The sequence below is a fragment of the Onychomys torridus genome, chromosome 10 (genome assembly GCF_903995425.1).
Source record: "Onychomys torridus chromosome 10, mOncTor1.1, whole genome shotgun sequence".
Taxonomy (NCBI): Eukaryota; Metazoa; Chordata; class Mammalia; order Rodentia; family Cricetidae; genus Onychomys; species Onychomys torridus.
In genome coordinates, this window is record NC_050452.1 from 10,612,053 (window position 1) to 10,629,101 (window position 17,049).

The window sequence follows — 17,049 nt, forward strand, 5'->3', positions numbered from 1 at the left end:
AAGGGGCAGGCGGGCACCAAGCTTCTGCAGGCAGCTCTGTGGACGAAGGCACAAATAGGAGAGGAAGGAACCAGGGTGCTCAAGCCGAGGGGCCACTACTACCACTGTAACCCCCACACACTGGAAAACAGGCAGATGAGGGGACGGGTGGTGACAAAGGCGCAGCGCGGGCAACAATCTGTAGAGGAGCGAGACCACAAGTATGACAGGCATCCGAGCTATTCCCGGACGGCGGGAGAGTAGGGTCCACCAATGGCCCTAGATGTTGGAATGGGGGGAGGGGTCAAGAGCTCCGTGTGGAGCTGGCGACGGAAAAAGTTCGACAGTCGAAATGGTCACCAAGTAATATACCTTTGGAGCCGGACAGACCTGAGTTGCATCCTTTATGGAGACCCAGCAGCCAACCGGAGGGAAACCAGGCTTGGAGAACAACGGGAGCCAGAGGCGTTGTCCTCTGCCCACAAGTTTCACGCTGATAGCCTTAATGTTCCCCTTTAAAGAAACAAAACAAAACAAAAAAGCCTAATGTTTTTAACTACTCAAACTTAGCAGGGGACTTTATATTGTCCTTAGTATTAGTATGGAGTGCATGTGTCAAAGTGGTTCAAATTTAAGAGCACTAAGAATTTAAGAGCTCAGCTGGAACATTTATGATTGCTTTAAAACTGACAGGTACATTCTGCATAAAGATATTACAAAAGTAATTCAGGCACCTTAAATTTTTGGCTGCCACCCAATCAATACTTTCTTTCCACTTTGCTGTTTAATGGTCCACTACACTAGTTATATTTAAGGATAATAAAGCTTTAAGACTTAACATAAAGGTCTTACACATAAAGACACATTTGGATCAACTGTTCTGTAATGATTTATCAATCAAGTTGATGATCTTATCAAAAATTAAACATGAGTTAGTGCCAGGTGTAGGATACCTACACTAGGTAGGCAGATCTCTTAGTTCATGGCCAGGCTGGTGTGTGTGTGTGTGTGTGTGTGTGTGTGTGTGTGTGTGTGTGTGTGTGTGTGTGTGTGTGTGTGTGTGTGTGTGTGTGTGACATAGACAGTTCTAAGCCAGCCATGACTGCATAGTGAGAAGCTGTCTCAAATAATAATAGTAACAATGTGGGCCAAAATGTTAAAGGAGACATCAGGTTTTATCAGTAAGGGAAGTAAAAAGGTTTTGTTGGTTTTTTTAGTGAACTCTTGGCATCATCAAAATCTCATACAGATGTTTCATTGGGTATAACCAATATCAAAAGCTAATTGTCTATCTCTGGCAAGTCATTATAATAGCATGTAAAACTGGCATCACACTGGGCAGTGGTAGCCCACACCTTAAATCCCAGCACTCGGGAGGCAGAGGCAGGCGGATTTCTGAGAGTTCGAGGCCAGCCTGGGCTACAGAGTGAGTTCCAGGACAGGCACCAAAACTACAGAGAAACCCTGTCTCGAAGAAAAAAACAAAACAAAACAAAAAAAAAAAACCTGGCATCACAGAAAGTATGCCCATGAGGCCCTATGAGGTCTTGTTTGGTTTATGCCTCAGTGGCATAAAATTTTCAAACATTTTGCTAGAGAGCCAAGCTATTTTTCATTTCTAGAGTTCTGCCTTTGAAGACAACATAACTACTCACAGCTCCCTACCCACCCACTCACTTAGACTTTCAGCGCTCACTTTAAGAAACAGCCATTGAAATAGACGCTGCAATAATCTCTTCCTGTGATGTCTTTGTGGGAGGCCAGAGGTATTTAGTTCTGTTGAATTTAAAATGAATTGAATCTGTTATTCATGAAGTTAAGAAAAAGACACAGAATTTCATGCCACTTGGCTATTTCTTAGCAAATGGCTTCCCATGTACAGTGGTCCTGCACAGAAAAGCCCAATGTGACAGCCACAGCTTTGCATGTCCACAGAATGAGCATGTGGTTGCCTGGAGTCTATTCTGTGTGCTCAGTAAAAGTTGGGGTTCTGAGAAAAGCAGCCCACAGTTGCTTCTGGAGTGAGGAGCTGTCCAGGTTGTATTTTTGAAGGCTTGATAGCCAAACAGTGCAGACGTTACATTTTGACTTGTCCAACTTTGAAAATCTGATGGATTTGCCCAAATGGTCAGAGTGTGAAGTGGTAGGTAGCCTCACAGCTGCCGGTTTGGCCCAGCACCAGGTACCTCTTCCCTGCTCCTTCTCTAAGGCTGAGTTCCACAGAGGCCAGCACAGAGATCCCTGCCTAGTCCCAGACATTCAAAGATAAAGGAAGGGCCTCCCTGTATTTAAAAACAAATGACTGCTGAGTAAGAGTGTTAGGACTACATATAGGTTTGTGAACCATGTGCATGCCCCAGTCCTGTGGAGGCCAGAAAAGGGTGTTGGATCTTCTAGATCTGGAATTACCTATAGATAGCTGTGAGCTGCCATGGGTGCTGGGAAGCAAACTGGAGTCCTCTACAAGAGCAACACGTGCTCTTAACTGCTGTACCATCCCATCAGGCTCCCTTCCCTGAACTTTTGAAGTATACACAACGCCCAATGTTTTAAAGACAGTCTCTGCACATAGCCCTGCCTGTCCTGCAACTCTGTAGTCCAGGCTGGCCTCAAATTGAGAGAGATCTGCCTGCCTCAGGCCCCAGAGTGCTGGGGTTAAAGGTGTGCACCACCTCGGATGGCCTAATTTTATTTTTTAAAGAAAAGTATTAGTTATTCCTACAAAATGATCAAAGAAACTCTAAGGGAACATGTAAGTTTGGATTATACATTGAAAAAGTCCATTCAAGGGGCTGGAGTCATGGCTCAGCAGTTAAGAGCTGTTCTTCCAACGGACTGGGGGCAATTCCCAGCACCCACGTGGCAGTTCACAACTGCTATACTTTCAATTTTGGGGGATTTGGCATCCTCACACAGACATACTCACAGGCAAAACCCTAATGTACATTAAAAAAATAATTTTTAAAAGTCCATTTAAAATAATCTTACTCTCAGAGCTTCAAGAATTTAGAATGTCTCCATCACAAGTTACACAGTCACATTTAACTATCACACATCTGTTTAGGGAGAAGAGAATCACCCTTTCCTCATCACAGACTGGTAAATTCTGAAAACTGTGAAATGTTAAACTCATCCAGAGAGGTCCTCTCACAGTAACGTTCTAGATACTAGTTTACAGTCCATGCTTCTCTTGAAATTCTGTGACCTGGTATCCCACAGATAAGCCTAGCACTGTGCTGATCCAAGGGTGCTCTTAGCACTCCATTAGCATGGGCCAAAGAAACAAGGGACAAGCCAGATGCACAGACTGTGGGACAAAGACTATTCATTTATTTGTGTCTACATATGATGTTTTGTGTGTGGAGGGGATAGGACCCAGGGCCTGGGGCTCACGGTGGGTGAGCCCTCCTCCACTGAGCTATACCACCAGCCTGGAAAAACAAAAACAAGCTTCCAAAATTTTACTTATTTTTTCTTTCAACTTAATTCTATTCTAGATTTGAGGCTAAAATACCAGCAATTATCCGTCTATCAACATTCTTAGTCTTGGTTTTAATGTCAAAAAAGGACAAATGTTTCAGTTATTAAACCACTGTATAGAACAAGATGGGCTAGATGTCTTTTCATGGAAAATATGAGATATCAGCTGTAGAATTACCATAATAACAGAAAATGAGATAGATTTCCAAAATACAATTCTGGAAGGCACATCCCTTACCTGAGCCGCAGGGAATTTAGACAGGAAGTAAGGTCAGGAAGTGGCTAATCTCACACAGATGTTACAGTGGCAGAGTCTTCCCTGTACATAATGACGACACACTAGTCGACTGCAAGCTTCAGGCCACCTCTTCCACCTTGTCAGGCCTTTTCCCTGCTCCTCCCTCACCTCTCAATTCATACAAGCACAGCTACAGCCCCGAGCTAAGAAGGCTCTTTTTCCAAAAGTTACCATGTTGTTATAAACTGGGTGATGGCAACAGTTCAGTTCACAGGCCCTCATTCTTTCTTCCCTAAAGATCTGACAGTATCTGAATCTTAAAGACAGTATTTCGGGGGGGGGGGGGGAGTAGTGGGGACTGGGAGACCAAATCCAAATGTTTCCATGTCTCTCAATCTGTCACTATCTGGCCGGTCTCCACACACTAGTGTTCTATCACAGGAGGGTCTATAAACTACCTACCCTTACAGGTAATACACCTCTGCTCACACATTCAGAACATCTAGCTCTCGCGTTAGAAGGCCAGCCTCCAGGCTTTTCTTGTCCTAAGAACCAACTTGGTGATGAAGACTCTCGACAGAGAATCTGAAGATCTACAATCCATCACTGACTTACACATTTCAGTGTGTGTGTGTGTGTGTGTGTGTGTGTGTGTGTGTGTGTGAGAGAGAGAGAGAGAGAGAGAGAGAGAGAGAGAGAGACAGAGAGACAGAGAGAGATGGCCTGCATGCAGAGGTAAGAGGACAACTTCTAGAAGTCTGTTTTCTCCTTTCATCATGAGATCCTGGGATCAAACTCAGATGTCACAGGTTTGCCTTATCCACTGAGCCATCAAGCGACCCAGTCTGTGACTTGTGATTTCAGTGTCATTTTCTGTGTCACAGATCTCACTCAGGTCAGCGTTCATTCTGCTGAAACAAGCCCAGGGTTGTATCAGAATCATTCTGGGTCCAGCTCCTCGCCCCGGCACCAGGAGGCAGAATCCCACCCTCAGCCGCAGGAGGCTGACATGTGCACCTTGGACTCTGGTTTCCGGAGCCCTTCTGGGAGCTAGGAGTCTCTGAAGGGGAAGTTCACTCAGGTGCTCGTGGAGGAATTCTAGGGCTGAAAACGATACAATACTTTGTAAGTTGCTCAACTTGTCCAGAAGAATAGAAAACCAAGTCCATATTCACACAATTCTAAACGGAAGTAGAAATGTAAATGGTAATAATGTATTCTCTTCAGTAGGCCATGTTCTCAAAACTTTTCATGTCCAGATGACTCAAGCCATCTTCTGGTTTCGAAATCTGGAGGAAAGTCGGACATTCTCCAGGCCTCTCCCATGGACCCACAGCTGGGCCGTACACAGGGAGGGAGGGCAGTCTCAGGTCTCCGCAAGGAGGAAAGGGACTCAGAGAATGGCCTGATATTAGTGTGTGCCAGCAACTGCATACCACTTAGACCCAACTAGGAACTAGGCAGGATACAGATAAAAACAATTCTTTCTTTTACCCAAAACTCCAACCCTGCTTATCCCTGGCCTTATTTGAATCCACAAAATAAACAATCCCTAACCACAGAACAACAAATAAATAGTATCATCATATCTGCCAGCCCTTCACCCACTCATCTCCAGTATGCCCATAAACTAGCCATTTCATCACCCCAGTGCTAGCCTCCTGGACAGCAGTCATGAAGTACGTACTTGGTAAATACTAGAAGAAGAAGTGGGGAAATTAAGGAGTTAATCTTTTAGCAATATAAAGTTATAAATACATTGGTTCTAATCTTTTACACAGCCTAGTTTCAAATTTGTGAGCTCATATGTTCCTGCTACCTCTGCCTCCCAAATAAGGAACTATAGACCCATGCCACCATGACTGATTTTGACTATGTTCCCACTGTGTGTGTGTGTAGAACCAGAATACTCATGCAGTTTTTTCCAGCTTTCCTAACCACAGATCACTTGTATTTCTAACGGCTTTTCAGCCTCTCTGTACGACACCATTCAGGTGGAACCTAGTTAAACGAGCTAACCAGCCTTACAAAATACACTCTTGAAAGTTGACCTGTACAGACCTTACTAATAAACACCAATTTACAGCTATCATTCTGCCACTCAGTACTTCCTCAGGAAGATTTTTCTGTCCTACTTACTCTAACCAAGTGTCAATTAAGCCATACATACAAATACAGCATTTGGGGGATGGAGAGGTGGCTCAGTGGTTAACAGAATTGTCTACTCTTCAAGAAGACCTAGGTTCAATTCAGTTCCAAGCACTCACATGGTGGCTCACAATCATCAGTAACTCCAGTTCCACGTGATCCAGTGCTGTCTTTTGACCCCAGTGGGCACCAGGCACGCATATGGTGCACAGACATTTGCTTAGACAAAGCAGCTATCCACATAAAATAAAAATAAATAAACCTCAAAAACAATTAAATGCCAGTAACCAAACATGTACTAAAAATTAGCAGCCAATTTTAAGCCAGCCTGATCTACATAGTGAGTTACAGGACAGCCAGAGCTAGACAGTGAGATTCTGCCTCAAACAAAAACAACAAAAAATTAGCAGCCATTTTAACTGCGGGGGGGGGGGGGGTGGGGGCGGGGGGGGGCGGGGGGGGGCGCACTTGCCTAAATGATGATAGAAGAAATATTTTTGTAAAAGCATTACTCTAATGCCAGATGCCTCTCATATTTCAAAATCAAGCATATTTATACCATCAGCTAGACTACATTATATTTTCTGTAGTATATTTTTCATATCCATTGCAGTGATTGTCTAGGATCATCTTCAAACCATCCATGAAACTCAGATGTGGTAGGGCACACCCAGTCTCAGCCACCAGGAAACTGATGGAGGAGGAGACCTTGAGTCCAGGAGTTTAAGGTCAGTTTCAGTAACACAAATGACTTCACAACAAACAAATGAAAAAATATTTGTGAATAAGGAGGCCCTTCAAGGAAGAATATGTTGATGTTTATAAGATAAAATGATATATTTAAAATTTTTTTAAACTATAGCTATAAAATTTCTACTTTGAGAAGTTGAAAATTCAAGACTTCAATGGAACTGAGAAAAAACACATAAGCAGGAAATCTACAGCCCGTCCCATTTTTGCCTTGCTGGGGACTGAGCCAGGGCCTCACGCATGCTAACTAGGTAAGGCCTCCACCACTGAGCTCCATCCCATCTTACGGTTATCTTTACTTCAGTCATGGACGTAGAGTCACTGTTTAAACAATTGCTAGCTGGGAATGGTGGCACAGACCTAAGGCCAGAACACACAGTGATCCCCGAAGTCTTCACCCAGCACTTGGCAGACAGGGATACAGTAGGTGCATCTCGGTAAGTTTGAGGCCAGCCAACCTGGTCTACATTAGTAGACTGGGCCAGTCTGAGCTACACAGAGAGACCCTATCTTAAGAGAGCCGCCATCAGAAAAATAAAACAAAGAATAACAACAGATACCCTATTGTCAAATGAAGGAGACGGTTTCAAAATTATCCGACATCTGGACCAGGGAGCACACCTGTAATCCCTGCAGTTCGGAGCCAGAAATAAGAGGATCAGGAGGTCAAGCCATCCTCAGCTATGAATTCAAGATGAGTTTGGGCCATATAAGACCCTGTCTCCAAATTGAATTAAATTAAGTAAGCAACTGTAGTCTTTTGCTTGAAATCAAAAGTTCTGAAATTGTATTTTTGTATATTTGGAACTTCAGAAACACATAAAATCACTAGGAGAAAGTGAAGCAGTTCAGACACCAATAGCATATCATGGTCACCGCATGGCCAGGCAAGTTTACGCACGCTTTAAATAGTGAGCAAAGATTTCATCTTGGTAAGGAATGCTTGCTTCAAAACTGTTTTTGTTTGTTTGTTTTAGAAATCTCACTTATGTCATAAGAAATTCCTTAAATGGGCGATTATCAAAAAAAAATTGTCTTTAAGGAGAAGAAAATAGCAGCAAATGCAACTTTACCTTTGAAAAAGAAGTTAAAGGCAAGTGGCCAGCAGCAGACCCTGAGGCCACAGGCCACACACAAGCGCTCAGCCGGCACATGGACTTACGTGGACTTAGTCAGCCCAGCATCGTTCAGGACAGTTTTTGAGAGTCAGTCCTTTCCATCTACTACGTGGATCTTGGCTGGGGTTGAACTCAGGTCATCAGGCTTGGCAACAAGCGGCTTTACCCGCTGAGCCATCTCGCCGGCCCAAATTCAAGGCTTTCTGATGTAAGGCTTCACATATAGAACTGTTCCATTAACAAGCAAAGAATAATCAAAACCTGCCTAGGTGGATATGTCATTTGTATCAAGGTGTCTGTTTAGTAAACATGTCACTAGGTTAGCTCCAATAAGAAATAAAATTAAGGTAAGAAGAAAAGAAGCTGGGCTGTGGTGGTGCACACCTTTAGTCCCAGCACTTGGGAGACAGAGGCTGGTGGATCTCTGTGAATTTCAAGGCCAGCCTGGGCTACAGAGTGAGTTCCAGGACTTCCAGGGCTACAGAAGAACCCTATCTCAGAAAAGGAAAAGAGGAAAAGATTAAGAAAAGAAGCTCGCTAACAAGTGACAGGCTGAGGATCAGAGCAGTGCTCAGGGGTAGAGGCACTTGCCATAAAGCCTGATAACTTGAGTTTGGTTCCCGGATCTACATGTGTACACATGCAAGAGCCTGTGTGCACATGCACACACACACACACACTCCAATATTTTCTTAAGAGGCCAGGATCCAGCTAGACTGATGGCAATGGTGGTGCACGCTTCCAACTCCAGCACTAAGGAGAGTGAGGCAGGAGGGTGGCAAGTTCAAGGCAGGCCTGGGAAAGCAGTACTTGTGAGACTAACCTCCTCGGTAAGTTCCACACCTTTTCCATCCCTGGGTAACTGCTTTAAGAGACAAATGCCCAGTCCAGGTGTGGTGGCACATGCTTTGGATTCCAGCACTCACTTGGGAGGTGGAGTCAGGAAGTTCTTAATTTGAGATCAGCCTGGCTTACATACTGAGTTCCAGGCCAGCCAGAGCTACACAGTGAGAGTCTGTCTTTTTTTTTTTTTTTTTTTAAGAAAAGGAAATTAAAGTCTAAATTACAAAGAAGATTAGAAAAATTTTTAACTAATTACATATCCATCTTTAATCCATTTCAATTTGTTATAACCTTAAAGTTGTTGAACATTTTGCTTTCTGGTTTTAATGATGAAAATTAATAGCTATGAAAATAAAGATTCTAGAATTACTATTTCTATATTATAGCCAGAAATGAAAAGCAAAGCAAATAAATGACTTTCCCAAGTTATCAGATGAAAGGATCCATAATCAGACCCATGACATTTCATGGACAAGAATACTTTATCCTATATAAATGCTAATGTTCCCCTAAACCCATGAGAACATTAAATGCAATTCCAATTTAAGCCCCAGTGTTCAGCCTGAGGGTGTACGATAGTGGCAAGGGGCTAGTCTAACATGTGGGGCCTTGGGGTTAGCACTTAGCACCAAACACTTAAGGTTTTCCATTTTGTGTTGGGATGAGGCTCAGTGGGTAGAGAGTTCAGTTAACATGAAGCCTTGCCTACTGCTTTGCAATCAGATTCAGCAAAGAAGGCAGCAGGTCACTGGGTCAAAGAAAAGGCTTGGGCAGTCCTCACGCGGCCTTTGCTGGGCCCCACTGCTAGTACCCACCTCTCCATCAGCACAGCAGCTCCTGTGTGGCCCTCCATCAGGCTGTCAAGCCTCACTGCGTTTTCTGGAGGCTTTACCCCAACATCACCATTCCCTCCTGCTTCCACTCCGGATGTAACCCTCTAGTATCACTGACAGTCCACGTCTCAACTGTCCCAATTCTGTAAAGTCATTTCATTTACATCTTCTTGGTTGAGTCATTTATGTAGAACTCCCAAGAGAAGATACTCAAAGCACAAACTACAGAGAAAACAATCAACAACTTTGATTATATTAAAAGTTAAGTATCGCTGGGTGGTGGTAGTGCACGCCTTTAGCACCAGATTAAGGAGGCAGAGGCAGGTGGATCTTTGTGAGTCCGAGGCCAGCCTGGTCTACAGATTAAGTTCCAGGACAGCCAGGAATACAGAGAGATACCCTGTCTCAAAAGCAAACAAATAAACAAAAAAGTTAAGTATCTGTTAAACAAAATAAAGCAAGCTGAAGATTATCAAATAATATGTGAGGTTCACACACTCAACAAAAGTACTTAGAATTCACAAAGAATGCTTGAGCTAGTTTTTAAAATGATAAAAAATACAATAGTAGAAAAATGGATAAAACAGAAAATTGAATGTCTTTTGAATAAACATGTGAAAAGTTAGGAACTCTAGTAAAATAAAAATGCAAATTATATAAAAATAAATGTCGGCCGGGCGGTGGTGGTGCACACCTTTAATCCCAGCACTCTGGAGGCAGAGGCAGGTGGATCTCTGTGAGTTCAGGGCCAGCCTGGTCTACAGAGTGAGTTCCAGGACAGGCGCAAAGCTACAGAGAAACCCTGTCTCGAAAACCAAAAAAGAAAAAAAAGAAAAAAGAAAAAGTCATAGCTTTTACATTGGCAAAAGCCAAAATCTAATGAACAATTAAGACAAGAACAGAATCTCAGAACTGAGGAAGCAGGTTCAGAGGACAAAGCACAGACCTTTGTTCAGATCCCCTCTGTCTTTCTGTAGCCCCGACACTGGGGAGCCTCTAGACATGTGGGTCCCCAGATCTTGCCAGGCAGCTAATCTAGACAAAACTGAGCTCCTGGTTCACTATGAGAACTTTTCTCAAAAAATAGGGTAGAGGGGGCCAGGCATGGTGGCACACTTCCTTAATCCCAGCAGAGGCAGGTGGATCTCTATGAGTTTGAGGCCAGCCTGGTCTACACAGTGATTCCAGGACAGCTAGGGTTACATGGTGAGGTCCTATCTCAAAAAAAAAAAAAAAAAAGAAAAAAGGTGAGGGACTGGGAAGGAGGCCTGGTGGATAAGACACTTGCTGCACAAGTGTGAGGAGCAGAGTCTGGGTCCTCAGAACCCATGTCAAATATGAGCAGGGGTAACAGTCACCTACAATCTCAGCCCGCAAAGGTAGAGACACGGAATGCCCAGAGCAAGCTGGCTAGCCAGAGCAGCTAGATAGAAAGTGCTGAGCTGGGTGAGAGGCCCTGTCTCAATGTGCAAATTAGGAAGTGATCAAGAAAACAGTGACCGTCAACTTCAGGTCTCTACACATGCCCACACATGCACCCCACCCCCACCCCACCAATAAATAAGGTAGAGAGGTAACTGGGGACATTCCAGTGTCAACCTGTGCACTCATGCACACACACACACACACACACACATTTTCTCACTCATGCATATATACAAATTTTAAAGAGGAACTCTTACAGATACTTAATGAGTACATAAGTGGGTATGGTCATTTTGGAAAAATTTGAAATGATCCAGCAATAAGGCAAAAGGCACACTCATACCTATAGACATGCAAGGCTTAACTGGGGGTCAACAGGAAAATAAGTACTACAGTTAGGGATCATACCCTCAGGTCTCCAGAGGCTGGCATAAAAACAGTGATATTCTGGCAAATATGTAACTACAGGGCAAGACTAGAATGGATTCCTTATGGTACTGGGGCTTAATTCTCTTGAGGAAGTCAGAGAAGGGCTATGTCCAGAGTCTAGAGAAACTTGTATTTATCACCATGGAGACACAGAGACACACACATACACACAAAGACAGACGGACAGACAGAAAAGAACGGTACACTGCTTATAATGGCAAACACTGAAAACACCACTAAGGTTCCTCCAGTGAGGACAAATTTACGCACATCTTTAATCCCAGCACCAGGAGGCAGAGGCAGGCAGATCTCTGTGAGTTCGAGGCCAGCCTGGTCTACAGAGTGAGTTCCAGGAAAGGCGCAAAGCTACACAGAGAAACTCTGTAGGGAAAACAAAACAAAACAAAACAAAAAAACAAACCCAAATGTGTTACAATTTAAAAATTCTAATTTACTAGGTTAAAGAGATAAATTTTCTTTGTTTATGAATCTCACAAAGCAGAACTTAAGAGGAGAATTTTATCTACAGTAGCTAATGTCTGGGGTTAGAGAGATGGCTCAGGGTTAGGATCACTTGCTGCCCTCATAGAAGAGCCAGGTTCAGTTCTCAGCATCGATGTGATGGTTTACAATGATCTTTAACTCCATTTTCAAAGGTACCAGGCACATAGTGTGGTGCACAGACATACATGCAGGCAAGCACTCATACACATAAAAATAAAATAATAAATACCGGGTAGGTATATAGTAATTATTCATTATCTCCCATGATTTTAGTAGCAATTTGGTCTTCTCATTAATTTTGCAGTATTACCCTACACTAAAAATATAATTATTATATATTTATATATTATAATAGTATTATATAAGTATTCTTAATAAAGGGCTGAGCAAGAAGCTTGGTGTCACATGTCCGTAATCTGAGTACCTGAAAATTAGAGGCATAAGGATGCTGAGTTTGAGGTCTGGGTTACACAGAAACACCCTGATTCAAAACCAACAACAGCAAAGCTCAATGGTGATGTTAAAGTTTGGGCGTATTTCTTGATGTTAATGTTTGGGCATATTTCTTGATTGCTAGCAAACTTCTACCATGCCAGAAAAATTACAAGCTTCCTCGCAAAATCTGAAGGCCATTTGGTTGCCTCCTCAACACTCCAAAGAACTTACTTAGCACATGAATATATATGCACACATACACACCCATGTAGTATATATATATATATATATATATATATATATATATATATATATATATATATATATATATATATATATATATATATATAAAACTTATTTTGTGGTACTGCAGTTGGACTGAGGGCCATCCAAATGCCAGGCGAGCACTTCACTGCTGGGCTGTATCTCTGGCACTGTCATTTAAGTTTTAGTATTGAGACAGGCTGGCCTCAATCTAGCTATCCTGCTGCCTCAGACTCCTGAGTGGCTGGGATTACAGGTGCATGTCACTAGATCCAAGTCGGTTTTCAATGGGAACAAGATCATGCCCATCCCCCATCCGGGATCTTGATGTCTGTGCACATCATGTAGTCCAAGTGCATGAGCAGTGTGAGTCTTCTTCAAAGAGATTGTCTTGAAACACAAGTCTGCTCTAAGAACACACTTCCCTCTGCAAGCGAGCAGCATTCTGAAGCTAGGTGGGTCTAAATAAAGAACTCTAGTCAACAACAGGAAGTAACTCCCACAGAACCAAGGGCAGAACGCAGACTCTTACCAACTCTTGCACACATTTTGCTGGTCGTACACTGGGCCTGAAAGCTCTAGCTTTTAGGGTTGGGGCCTGTGCAGAGCATGAAACACTTCTGACGCTCTTGCTGGTGTCCTTGCTCTTTTCCCTCTGAGGAAGTGAACCCATAAAAATTTCTCACTCTTGCCTTGGAGGAGATGGGAATGGGGGGGAAGACTGGGAGGTGGGAGGAGGGAGCACAGGGGAACCTGTGGCTGATATGTAACATTAAATTAATTATAAAATAAAATAATAATTAAAAAATAAAAATATATATATATAAAAATTCTCACTTACTGGGAGACAGCAGACCAGAAAACAAGGCAGTTTTTTAATCCCAATGTTGTTGCTTTCTTTTAATGGGGCTTCTAAAAAAATATTTTCTCAGGGTTGGGGACTTAGCTCAGTGGTAGAGCACTTGCCTAGCAAGCGCAAGGCCCAGGGTTCAATCCTCAGCTCCAAAAAAAAAAAAAAAAAAAAAAAAAATTTTTTTCTTTGACTTAAAATTTGAATTTTTCAGCTAGTCGGTGGTGGTACACACCTTTAATCCCAGCACTCAGGAGGCAGAGGCAGGCAGATCTCTGAGTTAGAGGCCAGCCTGAGTTTCAGGACAGCCAGGGCTACACAGAGAAACCCAGTCTTGAGAAAAAAAATCACTTTTTCACCAGGCATGATGGTACACACCTTACGCTGACTAATTTTATGTCAACTTGACCCAAACTAGAGATCTGACAGGAGAAAAACCTCGGCTGAGAAAAGCCTCCACCAGCTGGGGCTGTAGACAATCCTGCAAGGTGTTTTCTTAATTAGTGGTTCACGAGGGCTCACGGTGGGTAGGGCCATCTCTAGGCTGGTGGTCCTGGGTTCTATAAGAAAGCAGGCTGTGCAAGCCACAAGGAGCAAGCCAGTAAGCGGCACTTCCCCATGGTCTCTGCATCAGCTCCTGCCTCCAGGTTCCTGCCCTGCTTTAGAGTCCCTGTCATGAGTTCCTCCAAAGATGGACTACAACATGAAAGTGTAAGCCAAATAAACCCTTTCCACTCCAACCTGCTTTTTGGTCATGGTGTTTCATCATAGCAATAACAACCCTAACCAAGACACACTTGTAATCTCAGCACCTGGAAAGCTTTTTGGTCATGGTGTTTCATCATAGCAATAACAACCCTAACCAAGACACACTTGTAATCTCAGCACCTGGGAAGCGGAGGTAGGAGGGTCATTTCAGGACCAGCTAGACCTACAGGTGGAGAAAGTGATTCAAAACCAACAAATAAACAAACAACAAACCCCCTCTGTTTCCCATCCAATACATATGACACCCCTCCAATGTGCTCACTTGAAATGTTTTTTACCCCTCTTAATAAGGATGCATAGATAGCATCAGCCCATAAATCTAGGCTAATAGATTATCAACATTTTACCAACGTTATTTCAATGCAACCGGAAGACACATGAATATTCTTTTTCAAGGTGTCTGTCCATCTTGAGTCTTGAGAGAAAGAGGAAAAACTCAGAGTTCAAGCCAACCAGACAGAAAGCAAGACACCTAGATGGTGCTTCCTTCTTCTTTTCCTGCTGGAATGGACTGTGCTGCTCAACCACTGTGCAGGCACTCCCGACAGGCAGCTGACTGCAGACTTGGGGCATTTCTTGCGTCCTTGATCACTCGGTCTTGCTCTTTTCTACTAGTCCCTTCCAGCAGTCAACAAACCACAGACTCAGCGAGCTCCAGCCATCTTCACTAAAAACAAGGAGGATTCCTCTCCCACGTTAATGCTGTGCCGTGGTGGGGTAGGTGGGTCTTCCTGCCTTTACCCTTCACAGCTCTGTTTCCTGCTCCGAGACAACCCCAGAAACAGGGTCAAGGTGTCTTCTAAATGCCATGGCCAAGGGACACTTCTTGTCCCCTGCAGCACCTGCTGACACTGCCCACCTCCCAGTGGTTCTCCCAGCTCTCCCCCTCTGCCCACCGGAAGTTTGCTTTGCTCCTTCCTCTTCCTCCAGCCTCATTATAAACCTGCAGCTCTAGACCTTCCCCCTACACTGCAGATCGAACCCAGGCCACTGTGCATCCTTAACCTAAAGTTAAGGAAAACCGGAGCATAAGAATTTTGAGGAAACCTTTTCCCAGTTGATAGCCAATAAATGTACTTGCTAGTGTTTTGTCTTTGCCCCTTTTTTCTTATTCTCTTCCTGTAACCCCTCACTAAGCAACTGTGCTCACTCTCAGGGCACCTATATACTAATAACTTATCTCTGAGCCTTAGGCTTGACTTTTTCCTTTTTTAATGTGGGAAGAAGACCATACATACATCCCAGTTCAAATCAGGGTCATTCGGGCATGTTTGTTAACCTAATTATTAATAGCATCCTGTTCCAATATGAGCGTCCTTTGAACAGTAACACTATATAATTAGCCTATTTCTATCCCCTTGCATATTGGATATCTCCATTGGTTATCATAAAGGCATCTCCAACTCACAGCACAACTGAAATTGGCCTAGGAGATGGTGAGAGGCCTGAGAGGCCTGATATCTCAGTTCAATCCCTGGATCCCACAAGTTGTCCTCTGACCTCCACACACACACCATCCATACACTTGCCTTGCCCCCATTCCCAAGTAAAACAATGTTACAAATAAAACTGGCCTAATCATACCCTTCTCAAATAGCCACTCGTGTCCAGGCTGGAAACTGGGGCTTCAGAAGAGCATCCTCTCACCCTCACTCACCAGGCACAAAGGTCAAAGTTTTTCTCTCTCAGTTCCCAGACACATCCTATTTCCCCATCACAACCTTAGTCAAGCCCCTAATTCATCTTCACAATGGTTGCTGCGCAGTCTATTTTCAAATTTCTAGTCCACTATTTTCCTCTAATCCAGGCACACCACAAACGATCTGACGGCAGCATGGTAGATAATACTCAACTGAAGGAAGATATACAGTTCAGTGCAAAAGCTCTGCCTAGCTGGCGGTGGTGGCGCCCAACAGCCAACACTAATGAGAGACCACACAGTGGGCTGGTGAGGAAGGAGGCACTTAGATGGTGATTGGTCTTACGGCAGTCAGACAAGGACATCAATCAAGGTCATCAGAAGCAGATGGAGCGGTTGGAGCAAAGACAGGGAGGTGGAAAAGGCACGACACTGGCCTGTCCTTAAATTCCAGGAGGGTGGTAAATGCAGAAGATCAAAGAGATGGCAGGGCCTAGTAGGCGAGGAGGAGTCAGGAAGAGACTTCCCAAGGAAGAATGGCGAGACCAGATTTTAATTCTAGGACATGAAATCTATAACTATTTCTAAACTTGACAGAGTGATTTTAGAACTTATTTAGAACCAACAGATGAGGAAGAATATAGATATATATATGTATATGTATATGTATATGTATATGTATATGTATATGTATGTATGTTTGTATGTATGTATGTATGTATGTATGTATGTATGTATGTATGTATGTATATATGGGACAGGGTCTCAGCGATGTAGCTCTGGCTTGCCTGAGAATTTACTATGGAGACCAGGCTGGCCTTTAACTCACAGAGATCCACCCGCTTCTAGCTCTGAAGTGCTGGATTAAAGTTGTGCACTATCAGACCTGTCTCCACTCCACCCCCACCCCTGCCCACTGAGACAGGGTTTCTCTGTATAGCCCTGGCTGTCCTGGAACTCACTCTGTAGACAATACTGGCCTTGGACTCAGATATCCACCTGCCTCTGCCTCCCTAGTGCTGGGATTAAAGGCGTGTGCCACCACTGCCCAGCCACACCTATCTTAAAATAATTGAAAATTTTCAGATTAATTTATTTTACTTTATATGTCTGAGTATTTGGCCTGCATGTGTGTCTGTGCACTGTATGTTTGTCAGAAGATCCCTTCGAAATGGAGAGACCAATGGCTGTGAGCCACCAGGCAGGTTCTGGAAATGGAACCCTAGACCTCTGCAAGAGCAACCAGTAGTCTTAATGCTGAGCATCTCTCCAGCCTTTTAATACTGTTTTGAAAAGGAGTCCAGACCATATTTAAAAGCTACAATAATTAAGGGTTGGATTCTGGT

At 43.6% G+C, this 17,049-nt stretch overlaps 1 protein-coding gene across 2 annotated transcripts in view; it reads right to left on the reverse strand.

The window, feature by feature from the left end:
• Positions 1 to 17,049, reverse strand: part of Sertad2 (SERTA domain containing 2) — a 109,271-nt gene that overhangs the window by 18,779 nt on the left and 73,443 nt on the right. Inside the window, exon 2 of one of the 2 annotated variants that reach the window (XM_036201368.1) lies at positions 352 to 492. The exons of the other annotated variant lie outside the window; for it this stretch is intronic. Coding sequence (XP_036057261.1) covers positions 352 to 380 — 29 coding nt within the window. The 5' untranslated portion in view covers positions 381 to 492. The remainder of the gene's footprint in view (positions 1 to 351; positions 493 to 17,049) is intronic. 2 annotated transcript variants of the gene reach the window in all.